We start from the raw sequence: 26,280 nt of genomic DNA on the forward strand, positions 1-26,280 counted from the left end.
GCCCGGCCCTTCACTGCGACTCTTCATTCAATACCGGGGGCTGTCCGCGAGATTTTGTTGATTGCGATGACCACCTAACTCGTGTGGGACCCATAGTTATCCCGTGCTCATAAGGAATCTGTCAAACATAGCCCTTAGGACCATCACGTGCTGCCAACAGATGACAAATATGCAGCCGACTCAACTCCAACAGAGCAAGGATTGATGCCGACGTTCAAGATGTATGTCCCAATTGTAACCAGGGACCGCACGATACATGTCACCTGTTTAACTCGCCAGCCCGACCCACTCGACTCAGTCCCAGATCCCTGTGGACTCAACAGAATCAAGCAGACGAAAGATAGAACACAACAAACTGCTACAACAACAACGAGATGAAATTTCATTTGATTTGAAAGTGCAATCGATCTCGGGTGCGGTAATTTGACGCCCGGACGTTCGTGATACACGAATTGACCAAAGCTGGAGGACTGAGTGGGCCTGGGTAGAACCCAGGGACTGAGACCCGTTTCCGCCTAAATATTATGCGACCCTGCAGGCGGAATTTGGGCGATCGCGGAGTGCTTGTGATATGGTGTAAACGCGAGGAAATCGAGTGCGAGCATTTTTACGTACATTTTACTGGCTTTTAGGGCTATAACAACCAGAGGCCGAATTACCGCTTACGTGTTCGATTTCGTTTTCGAATCAAATGAAATTTCATCTCATATTTAATGGATTTTATACCACTTTTTATAAACATTTTAATATAATTTTTTTTTATCAAATATGACCAATTTAACATTTGCGTTCTTAAATTTCCAAAATTCTCTTTCAATAAGGAAACACATAATTCACAATAGAGAGATTTCGAACGGTTTTAATCGTCCACGTATGCGACAATTCGGCCCCAGGACGGCATGGTCACGAACAATCTTGAAGTGTATAAAGGAAATTCACTTGAATGCCAGGAAAAAGCTGGAATGAAAGAGCAGACGACTGCCATAAGTAAACTTGATGAATCCGAAGACTTTCGGGTAACGCCGTCCGAGTTAAGGTCGTGGGCGACGAATGCGCATGTAAAAATGTGGACAAGTGAAACGGTCGGTAGGATACGAAAATCCTATGGGGATATCGAAATCGTGAGAAGACGAGGCTATTACTGAAAGGAAGTCAGGAGACCAGCAAAGATTTCGGCATCATACAGGGACACATAAGACTACGAGCGCACTTACGGAGAATAGGTACGTCAAGCGATAGCATGACATTTCCTGTGTCACTGAAGCTCATAAACTTTCGATTAAGGAACAAGGAAAAACTTTTCACATCAATGAGTGGTGGCCGATTCAAGTTAATAAATTTATAAGAGACCTCCCTTTTTATAGCGCTTTGCGAACGGCGTTCTCTTTGGGGAGAAGTTCTTACATGGTATAGTTCTCACAGTCACCAGCATAGGTGGGAATAACCGCCGCTGAAATTTTTTCCGATGTCCTCATTAAGATTCGAACCGAAGTGTTCAGAGTTATGGGGGGACATGCTCACCTTTTCGCTAGGGTGAAGAACAATCAGTGAATTTGTTAGTACCACGGAGTTTCTGGTTTTTAGATTATTATTTTTTAATATTTAGAGCGCACGACAAGCTGGTTCCAGAGGTGAAGCTGAGGTGTATGTCCATAGTTACAACAACAACCCATCTATTTTATACATCTGATGAGAGCAATTCCATTAATCGGCTTTGGGTTTGTTCTGATTGTCGTCCATCATTTTGCAAGTGGATGCTCTTTACGCTCCCATAGGTGAGCAAGCTCGTTCAGTTCCATTGGACCGATCGCCGTGGGAACGTGTTGATAATCGGTTATTTAAAGGCGCTAAACCTTCACATGGCACAACACCATCGCTTCATACTCACATCAGTAGCCGATTTGTGCTCTCCTCTGACCAGAAAATGGGTGAGAACTTACTGCTCGTTACAAAGTTTCTTTGACATTAAAGTACGCTTTTTCTTAGTATTATCGGTCATTATTTTGTTAATTTTTTCAGACAAATAAGTACCGTTCATTTAACGTGCTTTATATGTATTGTTCAAATAAAGCTACGATTGCATTCTTAAGAGCAACGGAGACCCCTTTTAAATGGTCTTCATACATCCTCTAGGCGAAACCAAAAAATCAGTTTTGCGTTTTACCATTATTAAAAATAGGGCACATGAAACTCTTCAACGTCCAAACCATGCTATGCATATTCAACTTATAAATTATTAGAATTTATTTCAATAATTTTTACATTATCATTATGAATGTAAATAAGAGAAGTATTATTTATAGAAAATCGTACATCATCCGTTCAGTAACAAATCATTCTTCTTTTTCTTTTAAAAACAAATATGAATAGTTTCTTGTCAATATATGTGTACAGGTGCGACATCGTTGACTTCCTCATTGTTTAATATCTTTATTTGACATTCGCATAGAAATTGCAAAATCTTACGTTCTGCCTTCGTTTTTTGTTCAGGATGCAAACCATCCAGTAATATCTGTACTTTTTGCAGCATATCCGATTGCATACTGAGGTTATTGTGCTGTTGTTGTTGCAATTCATTTTGATGATGTACCTTTTGTGTTTGTATTGCTTTAAGACAATCTTGCGATTGACGTAAAACATTTTCCATATTTAGGATAACATTAGTGAGTTTGTCCTCCGGATCCATTTGTGGACTGTTCTGCTCCGAGGTTGTGATTGTTGTAGAAGTACATGGCTGTGTTCCCGATATATAGGTTGTGGGTGCAATTTCTGCCACATGATAGGTTAATTGTTGTATTTGTTGCTGATTGGTATTGGGCTTGCTATTGCTTAGGCATATTTTTTTGTTTGGTAGAAATAGAAATTCATCAAAACTTTGCTCTTGAAGATCCTGTATTTCTGTCTCCTCCGTTATTAAATCGTTTTCCTCATGGTGATCTTCGTTTTCAGAGTAATATGCACGGCTATAATCATCTCCCCATGGATTATCGGCAGCAGGATGCGATACCACGGTAGTGGCAACGGGTTTCTCTCTACGTTTAATTTCTTCGATAGGCAATGGGACCCTAAAAAGCGCAGAGAAATTTAAGTTTTTGCTTTTGGTATACCAATTTGATTACGCCTACCCTTTTCGATAATGGCTTTCCAAAAACCTCAGATCGTTGAAATATATCCAAGTAATGGGTTTCTCGGGATTTAACTGAAGTTGACGGTATTCGCGAGAAAATCGATCTCTTAATTTTTTCCATTTATTGTAACACGTTTCCTCTAGAAAAATATAAAGCAATATATCATTTCCTTTTAATGTTTCTATACTAGACAACGGAGCATAATGACTTACCCGATATTCCCAGAGTACTTGCAATGGTTGTCCAAGCCTCATTTTTGGCCGTCAAATTTTTGGAATCTCTCACCCTTTTACGATCATAGAGCACATCATGTTCTCTTACCAATGCAATTATGTTTTGATTTAGTGCCAGCTCCTCGGGGGTTATTTTTATGTCGCTATTTTCTCCAGAATCCTCGTCCAGGTAATCTTCGGTTTTTGTAATCTTACGTTTCTTTACTTTTGGTTCATATTTTATGCATTCAACTACATCACTGTTACTTGCACATCTGTAGGAAACGTACAAAAGTAGAGATGAGCCCAACCACAAGACACACATTCCATCGAACAGGAATTTACATTTTTTCCCCTTACCCTTGTTTGTAGTGATCCTTTAGGAACCATAAATGCGGAAATAGCTCCCAATTTGTCACCTCTGTGGGATTAAGCTGTTGCCGCCGAAATTCCTTTCCAAAACGATCACGAATTGACTTCCATCTGGTGATACAGGCCACTTCGGACTTTTTTAGAATTTGTGAAATTTCTCGCCAAACGTCATTTTTTAAGCTGGAATTTTTGTGGCCACGCGTATGTTCTTTGGCATAAAGTATTGGATAACTCTCTACCAATTTTACAAATTCCAAATCTGATTCTTTATTATTCATGGTAAGTTTATACAAATCGCGCTATTTTATATTATTTTGCTCATCGAAATCAGTGAAAATTGTCTGCTCGTCAACAATGTTTGGTATTTCTGAGCACTTCCCATACACGGATTTGTAGTTGCCATATTCAATTATGAATGAAATTAGTGACGTAGCATATGGCGTTAATTGTTATCTTTGCGTAACGTCACGATTCACTTAATAAGTTTAGGAAAAACAATCAGCTGGCATAAAATTTTTTGAATTTTCATCTTTAAAGATTGGCACCGATATTCAAAAATTTTAAACAGCTTTATAGTAGGCTTTTTTGACAGTTCTATAAAGGAAATCTGCGAAATAAGCCTACTTTAACGCTACAAAAAGTTTTGTGAATATGGGCATGGGACTCTATTCGGGTTTTCACGTTAACAACTGTCACACTTCATATACAAAAAAATAGCAAATGAAATGTGTGTGAAAACTAAAATGCCTTGTGTATGAAGGCAGAATTGTGTTAGTGCAGAAAAGTTGCTCTTATTATTATTAAGGGAAAGTGGCACACACAAAACTGTCTCTCTCGCTACACCTCTTCTAGGAAGAAGTTTTTACAAGATGGATTTAAAAAGGTGGTCTCACGCGAACAGCTGTTAACATCCGGGCAGGTTTGACGGTATTAAGATATCAGATTTTTGTTTGCTTTCTCTTTCTTGTCATCTTCTTTCTCGCATATTCTCTGCTCATGTACGCACACCTATACACACACACACATAAAATTCTTTGTGTGTTGGCAAAACGTAAGATGGCGGATTGCACCAAATGATTTGTGGTAAAGAGTAAAATTTTTCTCGCGAAGTGCACTATGTGTCAACGAGTTTTGGTTGTGTGTGTGTGTGTATTGTAGTCAAGATATACTCATTTACAGGTTGTGGCAGTCGCCCAACAACAAAATATTGAGTACACTATCTGTCAAAATGAGTGATTAGTGCAACTCTTATGATGAGTATGTAACTAGTTCGCGCCATTTTTCATTGTTTGTGTGTTATGGTTCTTAACTAAAATACACGCAGACAACCAAAACGCGTTGACAGATAGTGCACTTCGCGAGAAAAAATTGTACTCAGCTGCTTACGGTACACTACCTGGTAATTGTGTCATGATTGTAGTTAAGATTGAGAACACACACAAACAACGAAAAATGGCTCGAACAAGTAACATACACAAAAACAGAGTTGTACTAATCGATGATTTTGACAGATAGTGCACTCAATATTTTGTTGTTGGGCAACTGCCACTACCTGTAAATGAATATATGTTGGTAGTATGCACCGCATTGACCCGATGAAGTGTTCATCGAGAAGGGCTGCCGCCTCAGTGTACAACACACTGCTACAACAACAATATAATAATGAAATGACATTTGAAGTTATGGCATTTGCCAATCATGGCAGTTTCGTTAAGGAGAAGGTTTTTGTTGTGTTAATGACGCTACCTCTTAATTGTACCATGGTCGTGTTATAGCACCTTAAACAATAATTTGAGGCATTTTTCCCCCTGCTTGCTGTCGAGTCTGGCCAAGCAAAATTACTTGTATGAGTGGCAACGCTATAAAAGACCGAAAAAGAAAGTGTGTTCCGTATCAATAAAATAAAAAAACAATACATAACAAATTGACCAGTTAGTAAATACATTTAGTTCATATTTGTAAAGTCAATGACGAGGAGCGCGCATTGATAAGCGGGTGTCGTCGGCAAAACATTCAATAATGGCAGCAACAAAATCCGAAAAATCAACAGCTAAAGATCAAAGTTTCACTGTCAAGTCGTACCTTTTCGCCTATAATGCCATACAGGTGGTTGGCTGGAGTTACATTTTATACCAGTTGGTGAACTACTATCTGCTGCAAGGACCAGAATTCCGAGCGAGTTTAACATTATGGGACTACACACGTTTGTCGGTTATCGTTTTTCAGAATGCTGCTTTCGTGGAAATACTTAATGCCTCATTTGGATTGGTAAAATCGAACCCAATGTTGACCCTGTTCCAGGTATTCAGTCGAATGATGGTTGTGGTTGGAGTTGTCATGGCCACACCGACAGCCAAGGAATCACCGGGCCTGCCCATTGCTTTATTTGCCTGGTCGATTACGGAGATTATTAGATATGGTTACTATGCCCTAAACATAGTGAAATTTGTGCCATATCTTTTGGTTTTCTTGCGCTACACAACTTTTATCTTTTTGTATCCAATTGGCGTAACTGGAGAGTTGTTGTGTTTCTGGTGGGCTCAACGTTATGCCAAAAGCACCAGCGTATGGTCCGTGGAGATGCCGAATGCCTACAACGCGACATTTTCCTATTTTGCCTTGCTGTGGATTGTTATGCTGGGCTATATACCATTGTTCCCTCAGCTGTACATGCATATGTTTGCCCAACGAAGAAAGATTTTGGGAGGTGGTGCCAGTAAGACGGCTGCAAAAAAGATTAACTAAACATACGTGTATTCCAATTGCGCAAAGACATCAAATTTTCATTTTTGTATTGTCAAAAGTGATCTTTTCAATCACCAAATTGGTTTTGCCCTGACACTGTAACATATTTGTTTGAACCGAAACCTGTTTGGTGTTTAGCCATGCTTATTATCATCGTCGTCGTGACCTTTGTATTATCTTTGAAATGCATAAGTGATGTCAATGAAGTGTTATGTTAAGGTCTCTGCTCTTTCTCTTTGACACATTTTAAACTTTCCATTTTTATTTTCAAAAGTTGAAAGTATTTAATTTGAAATTTCTTCTTTACATAAAATCATTTCTGCTGCAACTTGTATTAGCTAATACACAGGCATTTTTTAAATAAGTGTTTTACAAACAAGGTTATGTGAATATAGTATGTACGCAATTTTCCAATTTTTCCTTATGGAAGTCAGCTTAAACTTTTATATAATTTGTATAATGTATATTTACATTAATTTATAAGCCAATAAATAATGAATGAGGCAGAAAAATGCAAGCTTTAATTGTATTCCTTATGGAAATTGAATTATTTAATTCCAAATAACATCGGGGTTTTGGTTCAAAGTATCTATATATATATATATATATATATATATATATAGATAGACACTACTGTTTATTTATAAATGGTAATTTGCTTTTGTTGTAGTTGTTTTATATTCAGGTTTGATTGAAAGTATGCTTAGGCTTACACTTTCAATTTTACCTTAAGCAGTGTATTCTGTTCAGCTTTCGGAATTGTTGCGAAAAATTAAGAAAATATTATAATTTTTTTTAAAACATAATAAAAAATGAGAATTTTTATACTAATTCAATCTTACATTTACGTTACACTAGGATTAATTGTTTTTAAGTGGTCCCATTTGCGTAAAAGAAGCATTTTTTTATTTCACATGTTTTTATCTGATACCTTTTTATACCCTCCACCGAAGGATGGGGTATATTCATTTTGTCATTCCGTTTGCTCACATCGAAATATCCATTTCCGATTCATAATAAAGTATATATATTCTTGATCAGCGTAAAAATCTAAGACGATCTAGTCATGTCCGTCCGTCTGTCTGTTGAAATCACGCTAGTCTTTAAAAATACAGATATTGAGCTGAAACTTTGCAGAGATTCTTTTTTTTTTGTCCATAAGCGGGTTAGGTTCAAAGATGGGCTATATCGGACTATATCTTGATATATCCCCCATATAGACCGATCCGCCGATTTCGTGTCTCAGGCCCATAAAAACCACATTAATTATCCGATTTTTCTGAAATTTGGGACAGTGAGTTATGTTAGGCCTGTCCACATCCTTTCTTAATTTAGTTCTGATCGGGTCAGATTTGGATATAGCCACCATATAGACCGATCTCTCGATTTAAGGTTTTGGGCCTATAAATGGCGGATTTATTGTCCGATGTTGCCGAAATTTGGTACTGTGAGTTGTGTTAGGCCCCTCGACATCCTTCTGCAATATGGCACAGATCGGTGCAAGCTAAAAGTAACAGCTGATAACTGACAGAAGAAAGAATGCAATTACAGAGTCACAAGCTGTGAAAAAATTTTTCAACGCCGACTATATGAAAAATCCGCAATTACTTTTTGGGCAAACCAATAGAACGATCTCTTGATTTATGGTCTTGTGCCCATAAAAGGCGCATTTATTGTCCGATTTCGACGAAATTTGGGACAGTGAGTTGTGTTAAGCCCTTCATTTTTTTTTTAATTTGGCTCAGATCGGTCCAGATTTGTATATAGCTGCGATATAGACCGATCTCTCGATTTATGCTCTTGGGCCTATAAAAACCACATTTATAGTCTGATTTCAGGTAAAATATTTGATATAGCTGTCATATAAACCGATCTCTCGATTTAAAGTCTTGGCCACCTAAAAGGCTCATTTATAATCCGATTTCGCTGAAATTTGACACAGTGACTTATGTTAGGCTTTTCGATATATGTGTCGTATATGGTTCAGATCGGTCTATATTTGAATATGGCTACTAAAAATACCAATATTTTGTTCCACAAAATTGAACAATGACTTGTACTTAATAGACCATTCAATATTTCGAGAAAGCTGCAATGGGGGCATAAATTATGCATTTTTCACCGGATTATGAGGAAAGGCGGTTTACATTTATACCCAAGGTGGTGGGTATTCAAAGTTCGGCCCGGTCTTTAGCTCCTTTTTACTTATTTTTAAATGGAGTTTGACAGTTTTTCACGTGAAAAGCCGAATAAAGTACAAAAATTAGAGATTAAAACACTTTTGGAAGCGAATATGGGGTTATAAGCGCCGCATAATTGATTTAACATTAAATAAATAGTGTGATATACATAACACTCTCTCATACTAAATTCACATTAAAAAAAAGTGTTTTGATTTGATTGACCCGATGGAGTTCGTCATCGGCTACAACAACAAATTAATGGACAATATACTTCTATAGGTTAAGTTAGTTTGAAAAGTGGGTGCGGATATTAATCCGCTACATGCCACTATGGATATACACCTAAACCAGTAATCGGCTTTTTGTGTACTCTAAATACAAAAAAATAACCTCGAAAAGGAAAAATCTAACCTAGTTTGTTGTTATTGTTGTAGCCACATTTTTTTTTAAATTTAATTTGCTCATTTTTTAGTCTAGTCGTTAGACCATATACGCTTAAAACACTACAAATAAATTTAACTAATATTACCAATAATAATTTATAGTACATATAATAAAAGTTAACTTTAAAATTTTTCTTAAAAAATAAATCAGGAATTAAATACTACTCAAAAGCAGTTAATCTCCTATATTAAACAAAAATTACCAATCATAATTATACCCTCCACCATAGGATGGAGGTATACTAATTTCGTCATTCTGTTTGTAACACCTCGAAATATGCTTCTAAGACCCCATAAAGTATGGGTTGCCCAAAAAATAATTGCGGATTTTTTTATAAGAAAGTAAATGCATTTTTAATAAAACTTAGAATGATTGGCTTTATATTATTGGCTTTATATTACATATTTGGTTAATAAATGAAATGAAATGAATGAACTTTAATCAAATATACTTTTTTTAAACTTTTTTTCTAAAGCAAGCTAAAAGTAACAGCTGATGACTGATAGAAGAAAGAATGCAATTACAGAGTCACAAGCTGTGAAAAAATTTGTCAACGCCGACTATATGAAAAATCCGCAATTACTTTTTGGGCAACCCCAATATGTCATACCTCAGGTCATTATCTAAGATCATTCCCAGACAATTGAGACTGTCCACGTACTCAATAACAACATAATTTTGCAGACAACTACAGGCGAGCTAGTTCTAATTCCATAGCACATTGATTTTGTATTTCTGGTATTTACAGTTAGATTATTAACCCGCACCACTTCATTAATATAGAGATACTGGAGTCAATAACTCCTTTCAAAACTTCTGGGAATTCAGCAGAACTTTTCAATAAAATTTGGACATCATTAGGAAAAGGTAAACAGTTAGAACTTTCAATAGCAACAAACAAATCATTTATATACATTATAAATAGTAACGGACCAAGGACTGAACCCTGTGGCATCCACTTTTTACCGCCAACAAATTCGAACATCTATTATTACAACTCACATATTGAAACCTATCAGACAGATAAGATTTCAACAAAACACGCAGACCTAGAAAAACCAAAACAAGAGTGCAATTTGCTTACTAATATTGCATGGTCAAGTCTGTCAAAGGCCTTTTCTATTTCAAGGGACAGCACAACACAGTTCTCATAACTACTGATTTTGCAAATTTTTTTTTTGCAAAAAAAAAAAATTGCAAAATTTTTGCCCATGAACATTCCACTAAGGAACAAGGCCAAACATCTCACATATTAATGAGTGCTGTCCGATTCAAGTTTAAGCTCAATGATAAGGGGCCTCCTTTTTACAGCCGAGTCCGAACGGCGTGCCGCAGTGCGACACCTCTTTGGAGAGAAGTTTTACATGGCACAGTACCTCACAAATGTTGCCAGCATTAGGAGGGGAAAACCACCGCTGACAAATTTTCTGATGGTCTCGCCAGGATTCGAACCCAGGCGTTCAGCGTCATAGGCGGACATGCTAACCTCTGCGCTACGGTGGCCTCCTATTAGTCCTTTTAATATTATCAGTTAAGCCTATAAGGGCAGACGTCGTGGGGCGACCACTACTAAATCCTGACTGGCAGTCATGTTATAATGATCCCCTCAAAATATGCTCATTAATTTGAGCCTTCATAATATGTTCCATCATATTCGATAATATAGGCATTATAGAAATGGGCCTGTAACAGTCAGTCGCATCATTCTTCCTAATGGGTATAACTTTAGCACGCTTCCGCGCAGCTGGAAATATTGATGTTGTGAGTATGGTGTTAACAATGTGCAAGACAAAATCATTTATAAAAGGAAAAACAATCTTCAAGAAATTTAACTGTAATCCATCGTGATTTAATTAATGAAAACGCATCAATTAATTCAATTCCTGATATTAGGAATAGTCTGGCTTCCTGATATGACAAAAATGTCCTGCTTAAATCATCCACGCTCGCATCAACAATGACTTTGTTTTTCCCAATCCCATACTTATCCAGAATTTGCCACATTTCCTTAGGCGTTTTGCCATCAAATAGTTTTGAATGCGCTATTGACTTAGCCTTAGCTTTATTGTGGTATCTGCAATAAACTTTCCAGTTCGCAGTAGAACGATCGCGTTGATAAGTCCGCCAAGCTATATCCCTTAGGGAAACACTATATCGGATTTCATGCTCTTCAAACCAAGCATCTTTTCTAGTATTAGGCGTTTTGCCATCAAATAGTTTTGAATGCGCTATTGACTTAGCCTTAGCTTTATTGCGGTATCTGCAATAAACTTTCCAGTTCGCAGTAGAACGATCGCGTTGATAAGTCCGCCAAGCTATATCCCTTAGGGAAACACTATATCGGATTTCATGCTCTTCAAACCAAGCATCTTTTCTAGTATAAGAACACCTCTTTCTGCGAACAGGAAAGATCGAACGAGTTTCAGCCAATTTATCATAAAGCAGATTCAGTTGTTCATCAACATCGGAAGTCCTGAATAGGTCAGAAAAATTATATTATATATATAGCACTTATAGCACCAAAAGCAGCACTTATGTCCCCACCTAAGTTCAGGTGTCTGTTAGCCGCGAAAGCCGGGCAATGACATAGGAATTGCTCCAACATATCATCATCTTTTCCACATGTTATTACTTGCCGCACCGATTTTGTATAAGTGGGCTCGTTGTCCTTTTTGTCCCGTTATGATACCGAAAGCTATACTCGCCTCCTTCTTACTTCCTTTCAGTTAATAGCCTCGTCTTTTCACGATCCGGAACTCCCCATAGGATTTTCGCCGTCCTACAGACCGTTTCGCTATTCCACAGTGTTACATGCGCGTTTGTCGACCACGCCCTTAACTCGGACTGCGCGATCCGAAAGGCTTCGGCTGGCCTTCACTGCCATATCGTCTACTCTTTCATTCCCCCTTACTCCGCTCCGTATTGTTCGATTTTTCTCCTTTAAGAACTAAATTCGAAGATTATCGGCCAATGTCCGTTCAATGTTTAAGGAAATAACAAGTAATGCAAATTGCTTAAACATCTGTGCAAATACTTCTTATTGATGCAGGTCGTGGAAGATTGCAAATGGGTAATTAAAATATATGTACTATAAAAAGCAAAACTGGTTGCAAATTTTCGATTTGAATTTGAATTCTTGAATTATATGTACGCAAATTATGCAAATAGTTGCAATTTGAAAAGTAAATCATATACAAAAATCGTTTACTTGAGTGTGGGGGTTTCGAACCCACGTCAGTGTGGGGTCGTTCCGGTACAAAGACAAGACAAGATACAACAGCTAATAAACCGTATGTATCAGCTTACCTGTCTGTCCAGAAGAGGTTCTAACGACTGCCCAAATGTGTGCGTCCTTACAAAATTGCCGCATAGGAGAATCTTATCGTATCCCTTGTCACATCCATGACTTCCAGTCGATGTAGTTGAAAAGACCACTGAGTTATAGGTTTGTATTTCTTTTTATCATTGAGTGACATTGGCATACACGGTGTAAATACATGGTCTTAAGAAGGACATAATTACTTCTAAAAAACATCTGAAGTTCAATGGACACTCACATGTGTCACATACATTTATAGGGTACTTCAGAAGTTATGCATAAAGATGGTAGAGACATCCCTTGCCAAATTTGCAAGGTAGTCCTGTTAGAAACTTCATTTAACAAGACACACGATCCTTCTATTAGAAGGCTTTTAAGCGCTGTTATTAAGCCTTACTAGTTTTCCCATTGGGATTTGTTGAAGCTGTTGGAATTCAAATGTGCTGTGATGTTAATCTGGACCAATTTCGGACTATAGAATTGAATTTATACCGCCTAGTCAGGATGAATTGAAGAAAACAGTAGCTCAACTATAGAATAATAAGGCTGTAGTAGCCGATGGATTGTCAGGTGGGCTATTAAAGACAGGATACAACTGGGTAAAAAGGCATATATATTAGCTTTTCTGTGCATTCTGTCTAGAAAAAGTTTTAATGACCGATTATAAAGATGGAGTTACATGCCACGCGAAGCGCTTATGCATGCTTATGCAATCAGATGCGCCCACATGCGTTCTTTGATTTGAGTTACATACCATGCGCTTTGTGCTTCACACTAATTTCTACCATTCAGCTTATTTATATTATTTTCAATGGAAATTGTTAACAATGTGGTCGAATATTAAAATCATTAAAGAATTTTTGAATAGAAAACATTCAAATCATATATTTTCCGCCCTGAAAAGCGTTCAAAGTTGAAAGTTGGTTAACTTATTCTGTCAGATGCGTGCGTGCATTTGTTGTGTAACTCACACAATACAAACCAACATTTTTCTTGCGCAAATTGTTAACATATGCCACTGCCTGTAAATGAATATAACTTGGTAAAGCCATTTTCTCTCTTTAAAAGTTTGCAAGCTAAAGTACAAAAGTAGTTTTTTATATGCTAGCTTAGAAAACAATTTTTTCTCCGTGCCGCTGGACAACCATCACAAATTACCGTGCAACTCCATGGCAGGCGGTTGTATATACCGCATTTGCCCAATGGAGTCTTTCATTGGCCCGATGGAGTCTTTCCGTGCACAACACACTGCTAAAACAACAACCGTGCATCATCCGTGGCGCCAAGTCGCGCAAAGCGCTGGTTCCAGACAATATCTCTACACCATAATGCTGAAGAATCTGGATCTGCCTGGAATCGATTACCTTACAACTGTCCTCAGCCTATCTGAACATTATTATAGTACCCGATGTTTGGAAGATGGGCAGTTTGATCCCGCTACTGAAACCTGAAAAGGACACGAGCAAGGAGGAGTCGTACAGACCGATCACCGTTCTCTCATCAATAGCCCAGACGCATGACTAATCCTCCCGCTCATCTCGTTGGACAATTTCCATTCGCCAAGCATCAGCATGCATTTTGAAGGCTGCATAGGACGACAAATGCTTTACATGCCATCACCGTATACAAAAGTACACTTGTTGTGCTGACAAAGATACCTTGGACTAACCATCTAATGCTTTTGGATATTGTGGCTAGATAAATTGCTACGACCACTGATGTGAGGCTAAAGGAGCTTTCTAATTGGTCATGTGGCGGCTACGGACACTTTGTTATCATTGAATATATCTGTATCTGTTCACAATTGGCAGACTAATTTGCACACATTTTTTCTTATCCCACTGTGCGTCACTTGTTTAACTGCCCAGCTAGACCTACTCAATCCCATGGCAGCATCTTCCCTCCTTAACAAATTTAAAGGAACGGTGTTGGTTTCATCATAGCTTTCCGATAAGGATGATTCCATCAAAATACTTAAGAAACGGATAATTGCCCTTTTCTTGGTGTTTGGAAGGATACAATGTTTTAATTTTTCAAGATTTTCCAAAAAATTCCCCAAATTTTGCACTTACTTTCTAATGTAGAACAACCGACTTGAGGTTAAATTACAACTTTATTTGTAGAGTTTTCTGTACCTGAACACTAGCTGCTGCTTCATTTAAAGTAAATAGAAATGAAACAAATTTAATATTTACCAATAAACAATATTTATATTTTTCACTTTCCTCTGCCTTTTTGATCCATTTTGCCCTTAGCTTTTGTATTTTCATGTAACGGCTGCTTTTCATAAAACAGCTGAACTTTACAAAACAGCTGTTCAAAGTTGCAAATTTCTGCTGGCAAAAAAAGCCCCTGTAGAAGTTTGCAGGTTATTTTCGAACTGTCAAAATTTGCTCTCTCTCGCTCTCTTCTGCTGGCAAATAAAGTACGCGAACCAAAGAGCGTAGGAAAATACAAGAGAGGGTTTCTGCTTTGTCTTGCCGTATCGTAAAATGCCTCGCGTTAAAGACACTACCATTTTTTTCGGGTTATTCTGTTTTGATTCGGGCATTCGTTCGAACATTTTTTTGTATTTTGCTTTGTTTCTTCGCAACCAAAAGTTGGAATAAAGGAAAAACGAAATATCGAAAGCAATTCAAACACGTTGTGTCTTTAAAATTTGTCACTTGTCATCCCGTATTGGGCTCTAACGCCAGCTCTTATTCTTTCTTACGCTCTTTGACGCGAACGGCTTCCAGTAAACATTTTTAAGTTTCCGAACACAACCAGTAACAATAACAAAATCAGAGTTGCACTAGTCACTGTTTTTGACAGATAGTGCACTCAATATTTTGTTGTTGGGCAACTGCCACTACCTGTTAATGGATATATTGGGTTGCCCAAAAAGTAATTGCGGATTTTTTAAAAGAAAGTTAATGCATTTTTAATAAAACTTAGAATGAACTTTAATCAAATATACCTTTTTTACACTTTTTTTCTAAAGCAAGCTAAAAGTAACAGCTGATAACTGACAGAAGAAAGAATGCAATTACAGAGCCACAAGCTGTGAAAAAATTTGTCAACGCCGCCTATATGAAAAATCCGCAATTACTTTTTGGGCAACCCAATATCTTGCCTACTAGTCTTAAAAACACCTCAGTATGTCAAAACACTTTTAAGTCTAGGCCAATCCAACATTTCTTATAGGTAACTCAATTGAATTCGTTTTCATCACTGATGTTACCTCACATTTGCTGCTTTTTCTTAGTGTTTAGAAGGATAATTTTGCGTTAGACTATGTTACTAATTAAAAAAAAAAAATTTTTTTGCCTTCAATAAATTTGTCAGTCATTTATTTTAGTAATAGTATTATAATGATTTTTGTATTTTGAAAACTTGAAAGTTTTTAATTCTATCAGTGTAAATCCCGGGTGGGCGATGTTTCATTAAAAAACATGAAAATAGGCGTTAAGTTCCGCCGGGCCGAACTTTGGATACCCACCACCTCGGCTATATATGTAAACCACCTTTCGTCAAAAAATTCGGTGCAAAATTCATACCTTATGCCCCATAGCAGAAATATCGAAATATGTTCCGATTTGAACCAAATACTAATAAGTACAAGTCATTGTTCAATTGTGTATAAAAAAATATTGATCTTTTTAGTAGCTATATCTAAAAACATACCGATCTGAACCATATACGACACGGACGTCGAAAAGCCTAACATAAGTCACTGTGTCAAATTTCAGTGAAATCGGATTATAAATACGCCTTTCATGGAGCCAAGACTTTAAATCGAGATATCGGTCTATATGGCAGCTAAATCCAAATCTGGACCGATCTAGGCTAAATTGAAAAAAGATATCGATGGGCTTAACACAACTCACTGTCCCAAATTTCAGCAAAATCGGATAATAAATGTGGCTTTTATGGGCCTAAGACCCAAAATCGTCGGATCGGTCCATATGACAGATATATCCAAATCTGGACCGATCTGGGCAAAATTGAAAAGAATGTCGAAGGGCATAACACAATTCACTGTCCCAATTTTTTTTTGGCAAAATCGGACAATAAATGTGGCTTTTATGGGCTGAAAACCTTAAACCGAGAGATCGGACTATATGGCAGGTATATCCAAATCTGGACCGATCTGTACCATATTGCAGAAGTATGTCAAGGGGCTTAACTTAACTCACTGTCCCATATTTCAGTGACATCGGACAATAAATGTGCCTTTTATGGGCCCAAAACCTTAAATCGATGGATTGGTCTATATGGCAGCAATATCCAAATCTGAACCGATCAGAACCAAATTAAGGAAGGATGTCGACTAGCCTAACATAACTTACTGTCCCAAATTTCAGCAAAATCGGATAATAAATGTGGCTTTTATGGGCCTTAGACACGAAATCGGCTGATCGGTCTGTATGGGGGCTATATCAAGATATAGTCCGATGTAACCCATTTTCGAACTTAACCTGCTTATGGGCAAAAGAAGAATTTGTGCAAAATTTCAGCTCAATATCTGTATTTTTAAAGACTGTAGCGTGATTTCAATAGACAGACGAACGGACATGGCTATATACTCTTAGATTTTTACGCTGATCAAGAATGTATATACTTTATAGGGTCGGAAATGGATATTTCGATGTGTAGCAAACGGAATGACAAAATGAATATCCTTGGGTGGTGGGTATCAAAATGAATCAATGAAAAGAGACTCTCAACACATTCCTTTCTTTTCCTTACTTTCCATCTCTGGGGTATCAAATTGGTCCCGAACTGGCCTTTACGGGTGAGCTTATTTTCATGGCATCAATCCATTTACACAAATCTAGCCCAGTAAATTGACTATCTACACCAGATCCTGCAAAATACGCAATAGAAACACTGACAATACCCGAAGAACGGGCTTTTTTTGTTATTGGCTTAAAAGGGTATTCCATCATAAATGACATTAAGACAATTAACTTTATTTCCTTTTTTTGTTACATCTTTAAAAATGCAAATTTGGTTAAAATTCAATGCAATAATTTCTTAAAAAGCAAATATAAATAATAGGTGAATGTTTGTTCTCCAAAACTGGTGGTTCATGTACTGTAATAAATTAGACAAGTAAGGGATGGCTAAAGTTAGAGTGTGTCGACCAGATAATTAGTTTTGAAAAACGACTAAAATCAATCATTTGCACAAGTCAAACCAGTCTATTCAACTCGCTTAAAACGCAACGAAAATGTTGTGATTCAAAAACGAATTCATTGAAGCACTATGTTGCTGTCGGACAACTAACATGCTTGTTTTGGATAGAGGCCTGTGAATGATTCTGCTGAACGGGACTCTAATGTTTAAGGCTCGTGCTGGATATGATTTTTCTGTTTGTTGTATTTTATTTGTTCAAAGTTCAGTTCATTTAGTAACCAAATATGTAATATAAAGCCAATAAGGCCCATAAAATAATTACATACAAACATTTTAATAACCTGAGTATAACAGATAGTTAAATTCATGTTAATCAATTTCTTAACATAAAGAGATAATTTATTATATTAACCTAATATTTGGTTCCCCAGCCATAAAATAAAATAAAGAAGATACAAGAAATTCAAGTGGAAGACAGCGATAAATAGAAAGTGGTCCAACACAGTGCACAAGAACTTTGATTTCCCAATCTATTAAAAATATTGCAGCTTTGAGTATCAAAAGTAAGAGAGTATGTCAATAAAACAAGAAAAAAAAACAAAATTTAACCATCAGCAAAAGAGGTATAAAAATCAAGAAGTTTTAAGCGGAAAACGTTGTTGGAATGGGAAAAGATGCGTAACTCATGAGGCAGTCGGTTTCAGCATCTCGCTACTCTAACAGCATATGATCTCGCATATATGTTCCTTCTAATTGTAGGGATAAATAATTGCTGGTTTCTAGTAGACCGAGAGAATACAAAAATCCTTCTTAGAGCAACAGGTCTAATAATAGCAAAAGCGTTATGAAAAAGTAGTAAAGTCCTACACTCGACAAACCTTTTAAATGAGCAATTAAGAAAACCTTTTACGAAGCAAAATATACGATTTCGTCTTCGGACATTGAAGACAAACCGCACAACGGAATTCACAATTCGTCTCAATTTTGTAAAGTTAGCATGATTAGTATCTGAAAAAACCTCCAAACCGTAAATTATCTGAGACATTAACAGAGAGTTTACCAAAGAATTAAACATCAAACCGATGGCTTTGATACAGGCACATCCTCCTGCAGAGACAAAGAAGGAAATCTGGTAACTGACACAGTTAACATGCTGAGGATATGGAAGAAAAATCAGAAAAAAACAAAAAAAAATCAGCGGTGGTTTTCCCCTCATAGTATGTACTCTGCCATGTAAAACTTCTCTCCAAAGAGGTGTCGCACTGCGGCACGCAGTTCGGACTCGGCTATAAAAAGGAGGCCCCTTATCATTGAGCTTAAACTTGAATCGGACTGCACTCATTGATATGTGAGAAGTTTGCCCCTGTTTCTTAGTGGAATGTTCATGGGCAAATTTTGCATTTTTTGCAATTTACAATTTGCATTTTGGATATGGAAAGAACATTTTACCCAACTGCTAGTGTCCGACATTGGCGGCAAAGAGGTTACCGCAGAACCAATCAATAATGATGGTATAGAATGTTTACCTCCTAGTCAGAATGAGGTCCAAGTAGCAGTGACACGACTAAAGAACAACAGGACAGCAGTAGCCGATGGGTTACCCGCTCAACTATTTAAGACCGAAGGCGACACTCTGATAAGGCGTATGCATCAGCTTCCATTCCCGATGATGGGAACCTCAGCATACTATGTCCCGTACACAAGACAGGATACAAGGCGGAATGAGGAATAAGTCTCCTCCCTATCGCATACAGGATACTCTCAAGCGTACTCTGTGAAAGATTAAAATCAAAAGTCAATGAGATAATTGAACCCTAGCAATACGGCTTTAGACCTGGTAAATCCAACCTGAACCAGATATTCACACTGCGCCAAATCCTGGAAAAGACCCGAGAAGGACAAATCAACACCTTCCATCTCTTTGTTGACTACAAAGCCCCTTTATTTTTACGTTCAAAAGTATTTCAAGCCATGTCTGAATTTGGTATCCCTACAAAATTAATAAGACTCTGTAGGATGACACTTGCTAATACGCGTTCCTCAGTAAGAATAGGAAAGAATCTCTCCGAACCATTTAATACCAAACGAGGTATCAGACAAAGAGACAGCCTATCGTGTGATCTCTTTAATATCCTGCTGTATGCAGAAGTGAATAGATATGGCACACTAATCACAACAGAACACATGCTACTCGTCTATGCCGACGACATCGACATCATAGGTCGGTCACTGGAAGTAGTAACTGCTGCCTTTGAGAGAATCGAAAGAGTCAGTGAAAATGGGTCTGGCAGTAAATGGAGATAAGACGAAATGGATCGTTTTAACTCCCAAAACACCTTGTACAACCGAGCATATAATGAAAATGGAAAAAGTTGTATAAAATTTTACCCAAATCAGATAATAATCGTGCCCTATAGAGGCTCAGGAAGTCAAGATCCCAGATCGGTTTATATGACAACTATATCAAGTTATGGACCGATTGGAACCATACTTGGTATAGTTGGTATATCATGACCAAACACATCGTGCAAAATTTGAGCCAAATTGGATAGGAATTGCACCCTCTAAAGGCTCAAGAAGTCAAGACCCCCGATCGGTTTATATGACAGCTATATCAGGTTATGCATCGACTTCACCCGTACTTGACACACTTGTTGGATATCATAACAAAACACCTCATGCAAAATTTCAGCCAAATTGGATAAGAATTGCGTCCTCTAGTGGCTCAAGAAGTCAAGATTGAAGATCGGTTTATATGGCAGCTATATCAGGTTATGAACCGATTGGGACCATACTTGGTACAGTTGTTGGAAGTCATGACACATCAAACTTCTTGCTAAGATTGCGCACATCACCAGCAATACTGTCAATGTCATGTAGATTTGTGAGGTTATACTCACAACCGGCACACATGAAAGCGCTCGATTTGATGGTTTTTTGTGCACAACATGCATGAATCCATTTCGAACAGATCTTGCTCGAAATACACCCTAGGGTCTTAGTACCCCTTTGGATCGCTGTGTTGCAAGTGCCATAATCAACAGTTTTAGCACCCAGCATTTTGCAAATAAGTAACAATCAGCAAAGCAAGATATAAACAGCAGCAACAACATCAATAGCAGAGCAGTTATAAAGCAGCAACAACAATAATACAACGAAGGTAATAAATGTTATGCAATGTTCTTCATTAATATTCCCAGCAAAAAAAACAGCACTTCAATTAAAATTCCTATTAATCCTGATTTTATTATCGGTAATAGCAAACGCGAATCAACATAAGCGTTGCAGTCAATAAAGAAGAAAAAACGGTCAAACGCTCCACAGAAAACTTCGACCTTTCTGTTGGCCAGACGGTGTGTAGTTTCCACTTTCAACATTTTCAGCCATTTCAAAACAGAAAAATTAATTAAAGTGTTTGTTGCTATTTTAAGTACACGTACACCGAGTTGGATGAATGTACGTAGAATGAACAATCAAATGTCCCTAGCAAACTCGAATGGAAAGAAAAAGTTCATTCAAGTCAAGATAGCTTGTTCGTTCATCCCTAGTTACTAAATGAAACGAGCGAGTACGAACATTCATGTTTGATTACCGATAAAGTGATTCGAACTGAATGTTCGGTACGTGCAAATACAAAAGCAATAACTCTCCGTTCATCCACCCAAACAAAATCATCAACTTAAATCGAGTCGCTGAACTGAAGTGTGCTTGAAAATTTAGCTAATCGGCGCAGTTCTCTGGTGCCGATTTTATAAACCTTACGATACCCTATGAGCATGAATTATGTGATATAATAGAATAAATGCTATATTTAAATAGCGGAGTTATTCAGATGGAAAAAAAAAACAATTCGTACCGAATTTCGGGCAAATCCGTCCGAAATTACAGTTTGTACGGCTCTTTAATTAAAAATCGAGTAGTAACATGGCAAATTTTTCATTCAATTTTTTTGCGGGTGCTATGGGGGGCGATCGTTCTCCAAAGACCACATTTTTTCGCTAGCTATTTACCGCATCTGCGACTAGAGGTTTTCTTTTGTAACCTCAAACCTCTCGCTCTAGATCATGAAGACCACCCTTAAGGCATCTGGGCCGCGGATACCTATCCACAAGATTCGATGGTTCCTGTGATAATAGCTCAGAAGTTATTGCGTTTCACGCCTGGCTGGAGGACGTGTTGGAAATGTCCTCAAATAGTTTGGCCAGCAAATCCATGTCGAATGCTTTCCATAGGTCCAGTGCCACGAATACCGCCCTATCACATGGGCTGGGCCGATTCAAGCCACGGCAAATGTGTGCCCTGATGGCATGTCAAGCATTTGTTGTGCTCGACAACAGGAAATTCTCCAACAAGCTCGGGAGGTGTAGTCTCTCAATCATCTAGGCTATTGGTGATAGAAGGGAGATCGGTCTGTACGACTCCCCCATGCTTGAGTACTTTCCAGGCTTCAGAAGCGGGAACATTCTGCCTATCTTCCAGACATCAGGTACTAAAAGAGTGTTCAAAGACAGGAAAATATAGATCAATGAAAACAAATCAATAAAAAACAAGTAAGAGCGTGCTAAGTTTGGGCGGGCCGAATCTTTCATACCCTCCTCCATGGTTCGCATTTGTCGAGTTCTATGCGCAGTATCTCTTTTTAGGCAAGCAAAGAATATTGAAAGAGAATATACTATTGTGTAATGTTTCAGTTCGTTCGGATAAGAATTGCGCCTTGTAGAGGCTCAAGAAGCAAAATCGGGTGATCGGTTTATATGAAAGCTGTATCAAGCTATTGATCGATTCATACCATATTAGACACGTATATTTCTTCCAAATCGGATGAGAATTGCGCTCTCTAGAGGCTCAAGAAGTCAAGATCCCAGATCGGTTTATACGGCAGCTATATCAGGTTATGTACCGATTTGCGCTATTCTTAGCACAGTTGTTGGAATTCATAACACCTTCAAACATTCAAAACACCTCATGCAAAATTTCAGCCAAATCGGATGAGAATTGCGCGCTCTATTGGCTCAAGAAATCGAGACCCCAGAACGGTTTATATACAAGCTATATCGAATTATGAACCGATTTGAATAATACTTAGCACAGTTATTGAAAGTGATATGAAAACAATACTTGCAAAATTTCACTCAAATCGGATGAGAATTGCGCCCTCTAGAGGCTCAAGAAGTCAAAACCCAAGATCGGTTTATATGGCAGTTATATCAAAACGTTAACCGATTTGAACCATACTTACCGCAGTTGTTGGAAGTGATACCAAAACACTACGTGCAAAATTTAATTCAATTCGGACGAGAATACAATACAATCCCAACCGACCTACACTAATAAGAAGTATTTGTGCAAAATTTCAAGTGGCTAGCTTTACTCCTTCGAAAGTTAGCGTGCTTTCGACAGGCAGACGGACGGACATGGCTAGATCGACTTATAATGCCATGACGATCAAGAATATATATACTTTATGGGGTCTCAGATGCATATTTCGAGGTGTTACAAACAGAATGACGAAATTAGTATACCCCCATCCTATGGTGGAGAGTATAAAAAGAATAAGTAAATTAATCAACATTAATACAAAATTGTTGATATTGCATATAATAACTCAAAGAAAAAAATTCGTTATTCGTATTTTTCCGCGGTTCGGTTTTTTAGGGACTCATTTAATATAGCTTTTGATTTGGGGATTGGGCATTGATAAAAACAATCTTGAAATGTCTCTCATAATCTCTCACTCATTCAATGGGAAAAACCTTTTAAGGTATAGAACTTAAAAAAATATAAGTTATATCTTTGAGATTTGTTACCCCTTTTATTAGCTTTATTATTTGGAGCTTAAAATATACACAATTTTTTATATCGTAAAACAACTTATGATTGAGTGCCTTTTTAAGGCCTACAAAAGGAATTGTCGCTAAGTCTATGGATGATACATATATCGAAGTTTATTTTATACAAACCAGTCGTTGACAAAGCAACACAGAAAGGTGTATACGTTTTAATGTTGTGACCACTGGATATTTTTCAAGTCAATACCCTCTTGCACCATTTCCCATAAAGGTGACATTTCGCGCAAACGTTCCACATGCTTTATACACTTGTCAGCGGTGTAGTCAACTTCTTCCACTGTAGTAAAGCGACCAATACCAAATCTAATTAAAAGGTTCGTTTTTAGTTTTTATGATTGCAAAATTAGTTTCTAGTATTATACCTTATAGAGCTGTGGGCCAAATCTTCATCTGTGCCTATGGCTCTCAATACATATGAGGGTTCCAATGAAGCCGATGTACATGCTGAACCAGAAGACAAGGCTACATCTTTCAAGGCCATCAACAATGATTCACCCTCTACATAAGCGAAGGATAAATTTAAACAACCGGCGTATGTCTCTTCGGCATCTCCATTGCGTATTACATTGGGCAATGCTGTTGTTATGCGTTCCAACAAACGTTTCGATAGAAAATTAATCCATTTCGAGTCGGCTTCCATTTCAATTTGTGCCAATTCGGCTGCTGCACCCAGACCAACAACTAAGGGAGCTGGTAAAGTGCCACTTCGTAGTCCTCGCTCTTGACCACCACCACTCTGTATAGGTTCTAAGCGAACACGAGGACGGCGGCGTACATAGAGCGCACCCACACCTTTTGGCCCATAGATTTTGTGGCCTGATATGGACATAAGGTCTATGTTCATGGCATTTACGTCAAGGGGAATTTTTCCCACTGCCTGAGCAGCATCTGTGTGAAAGAAAACTTTTTTGGAACGGCAAAGAGCTCCTATATCGGAGATTGGTTGTTTGACACCTATAGTAACAAGAAAAAATATTGATTAAAATTGCTTGAATATACCCAATTTGCTTAAATGTGACCTATTTCATTATTGACTGTCATTATAGACACCAGTGAAGTGTCAGGGGTCATGGCCTCTTCCAACTGTTTCATATCAATTATTCCATTTGATTTCACAGGAAGGTACGTAACGCGGTAACCTTCATTTTCCAAAGCACGGCAAGAATCTAAAACACATTTGTGCTCTGTCTGTGTGGTAATGACATGTTTCTTCTTAGACCCATAAAATCTGCAAAACAAAAAAGTAACAACCAATGTACATCCCGAAGTGTATTCCTCAATCTTACCTTGCTACCCCCTTAACAGCTATATTGTTGGATTCTGTGGCACCCGATGTGAATATAATTTCTTTTGGTTCCGCCCCTATTACATTTGCTACTTGTTCGCGAGCTTTTTCTACAGCCTGTTCTGTCTCCCAACCATAAGCATGTGTTCGAGAATGAGGATTTCCATAATAGTTTGTCAAATACGGCAACATAGCATCCAATACACGAAAGTCCTAAACAAAAAAAACAAAGACGTAAATACCTACCAATACATACATGTTACCTTTTTGGCACAATTACCAAAGGTGTGGTGGCTTGTGCATCCAAGTATAATGGCCGACCCTCTACATTATCGGTTTTGATATTTAGTTTTACCCGTTTCTGTCTGAATTCTGAGGAGGAATAAAAACAACAATGTTTACATAACCTCAATCAAAGAAGAAAATACAAGGATTGTTTCTTCTTAGATGCGCAGTAACTGCAATAAATGTTTAGGAAAATACCTTCTGATGCTGACATTTTGGGCTCACTCTTGCTTTGTTGTCCTCCTGCAGTGGATCGACTTATACAAGCCACCCATTGGGTATTTGGACTTGCGGGAGCTCGAATTGCTCTACTATACATTAAACGCAACATTTTACTATTCGGTTATATTGCTTGCAAATTTCGACTATATTTTTAAGTATTTAATGTGTTTTAAAGAATTTTATTTCACAATTTTTTTTTCAAACCACAAATTTACGAATTGAAAAGATAAATGCAAATTTACAGCTGTTTGGGAAATATTAAACAGCTGATAAGACATTTCACACCGGTGAAATAACGCAGGGTATATCTAAAAGGTTGTCATGGCAACAAAACAAAGGTAGTGCAATTCTATTGGGTCGTTTTATTTACCAGTACCGCACTTCTGTAACTTCTAACAAACATCGTTTAGTTAAATATGTCGACAAAAAAATCGTTTGCACCAACGGTTATGTTATTCTGTAATTCCTCGTTAAAAGAAATTTTTTCTCTTAAGGGTGGTACAATTGGTTGCCCAAAAAGTAATTGCGGATTTTTCATATAGTCGGCGTTGACAAATTTTTTCACAGCTTGTGACTCTGTAATTGCATTCTTTCTTCTGTCAGTTATCAGCTGTTACTTTTAGCTTGCTTTAGAAAAAAGTGTAAAAAAGTATATTTGATTAAAGTTCATTCTAAGTTTTATTAAAAATGCATTTACTTTCTTTTAAAAAATCCGCAATTACTTTTTGGGCAACCCAATATGTTCGCTTTTAGCGACATATTTCCATGATTACTTTTTTTAGATAATAGATTTTGAAGCAAAAGAACTTACTGATATCATTCAATAAGACATTCCCTCATTACTTATAAATATTTAAAATTTTTCAAAAAGTAACCGTGAAGAAAAGTATATTTGATTAAAGTTCATTCTAAGTTTTATTAAAAATGCATTTACTTTCTTTTAAAAAATCCGCAATTACTTTTTGGGCAACCCAATATGTTCGCTTTTAGCGACATATTTCCATGATTACTTTTTTTAGATAATAGATTTTGAAGCAAAAGAACTTACTGATATCATTCAATAAGACATTCCCTCATTACTTATAAATATTTAAAATTTTTCAAAAAGTAACCGT

At 37.4% G+C, this 26,280-nt stretch overlaps 3 protein-coding genes across 3 annotated transcripts; 1 reads left to right on the forward strand and 2 right to left on the reverse strand.

The window, feature by feature from the left end:
• Nucleotides 1-2,220: 2,220 nt before the first annotated feature.
• LOC106084884 (uncharacterized) lies at nucleotides 2,221-4,088 on the reverse strand. Its single transcript, XM_013248830.2, has 4 exons — nucleotides 3,701-4,088; nucleotides 3,341-3,615; nucleotides 3,126-3,267; nucleotides 2,221-3,065 (listed from the first exon to the last, which is right to left on the reverse strand). Exons 1-4 carry the CDS (start codon nucleotides 3,988-3,990, stop codon nucleotides 2,378-2,380), a joined length of 1,395 nt encoding a protein of 464 aa, XP_013104284.1. The 5' UTR covers nucleotides 3,991-4,088; the 3' UTR covers nucleotides 2,221-2,377.
• Nucleotides 4,089-5,568: 1,480 nt separating this feature from the next.
• On the forward strand, nucleotides 5,569-6,981 carry LOC106084885 (very-long-chain (3R)-3-hydroxyacyl-CoA dehydratase hpo-8). Its single transcript, XM_013248832.2, has one exon. It carries the CDS (start codon nucleotides 5,732-5,734, stop codon nucleotides 6,455-6,457), a length of 726 nt encoding a protein of 241 aa, XP_013104286.1. The 5' UTR covers nucleotides 5,569-5,731; the 3' UTR covers nucleotides 6,458-6,981.
• Nucleotides 6,982-23,309: 16,328 nt separating this feature from the next.
• Nucleotides 23,310-25,420, reverse strand: LOC106084883 (cysteine desulfurase, mitochondrial). The gene is made up of 6 exons (XM_013248829.2): nucleotides 25,142-25,420; nucleotides 24,939-25,030; nucleotides 24,660-24,871; nucleotides 24,393-24,601; nucleotides 23,736-24,327; nucleotides 23,310-23,676 (listed from the first exon to the last, which is right to left on the reverse strand). Exons 1-6 carry the CDS (start codon nucleotides 25,272-25,274, stop codon nucleotides 23,523-23,525), a joined length of 1,392 nt encoding a protein of 463 aa, XP_013104283.2. The 5' UTR covers nucleotides 25,275-25,420; the 3' UTR covers nucleotides 23,310-23,522.
• Nucleotides 25,421-26,280: the final 860 nt, after the last annotated feature.

The sequence above is a fragment of the Stomoxys calcitrans genome, chromosome 3, assembly GCF_963082655.1.
Source record: "Stomoxys calcitrans chromosome 3, idStoCalc2.1, whole genome shotgun sequence".
NCBI classification, from domain to species: domain Eukaryota; kingdom Metazoa; phylum Arthropoda; class Insecta; order Diptera; family Muscidae; genus Stomoxys; species Stomoxys calcitrans.

Excerpts from the sequence above, each read along its gene's own strand:
- LOC106084884 (XM_013248830.2), bottom strand. The coding sequence starts at position 3,990 with ATGAATAATAAAGAATCAGATTTGGAATTTGTAAAATTGGTAGAGAGT. Across the intron at positions 3,268-3,340 it reads AAGTACTCTGGGAATATCGG|AGGAAACGTGTTACAATAAA; the intron begins GTAAGTCATTAT and ends ATATTTTTCTAG. Across the intron at positions 3,066-3,125 it reads GAAAGCCATTATCGAAAAGG|GGTCCCATTGCCTATCGAAG; the intron begins GTAGGCGTAATC and ends TGCGCTTTTTAG.
- LOC106084885 (XM_013248832.2), top strand. The coding sequence starts at position 5,732 with ATGGCAGCAACAAAATCCGAAAAATCAACAGCTAAAGATCAAAGTTTC.
- LOC106084883 (XM_013248829.2), bottom strand. The coding sequence starts at position 25,274 with ATGTTGCGTTTAATGTATAGTAGAGCAATTCGAGCTCCCGCAAGTCCA. Across the intron at positions 25,031-25,141 it reads CAAAATGTCAGCATCAGAAG|AATTCAGACAGAAACGGGTA; the intron begins GTATTTTCCTAA and ends ATTCCTCCTCAG. Across the intron at positions 24,602-24,659 it reads GCTGTTAAGGGGGTAGCAAG|ATTTTATGGGTCTAAGAAGA; the intron begins GTAAGATTGAGG and ends TTTGTTTTGCAG.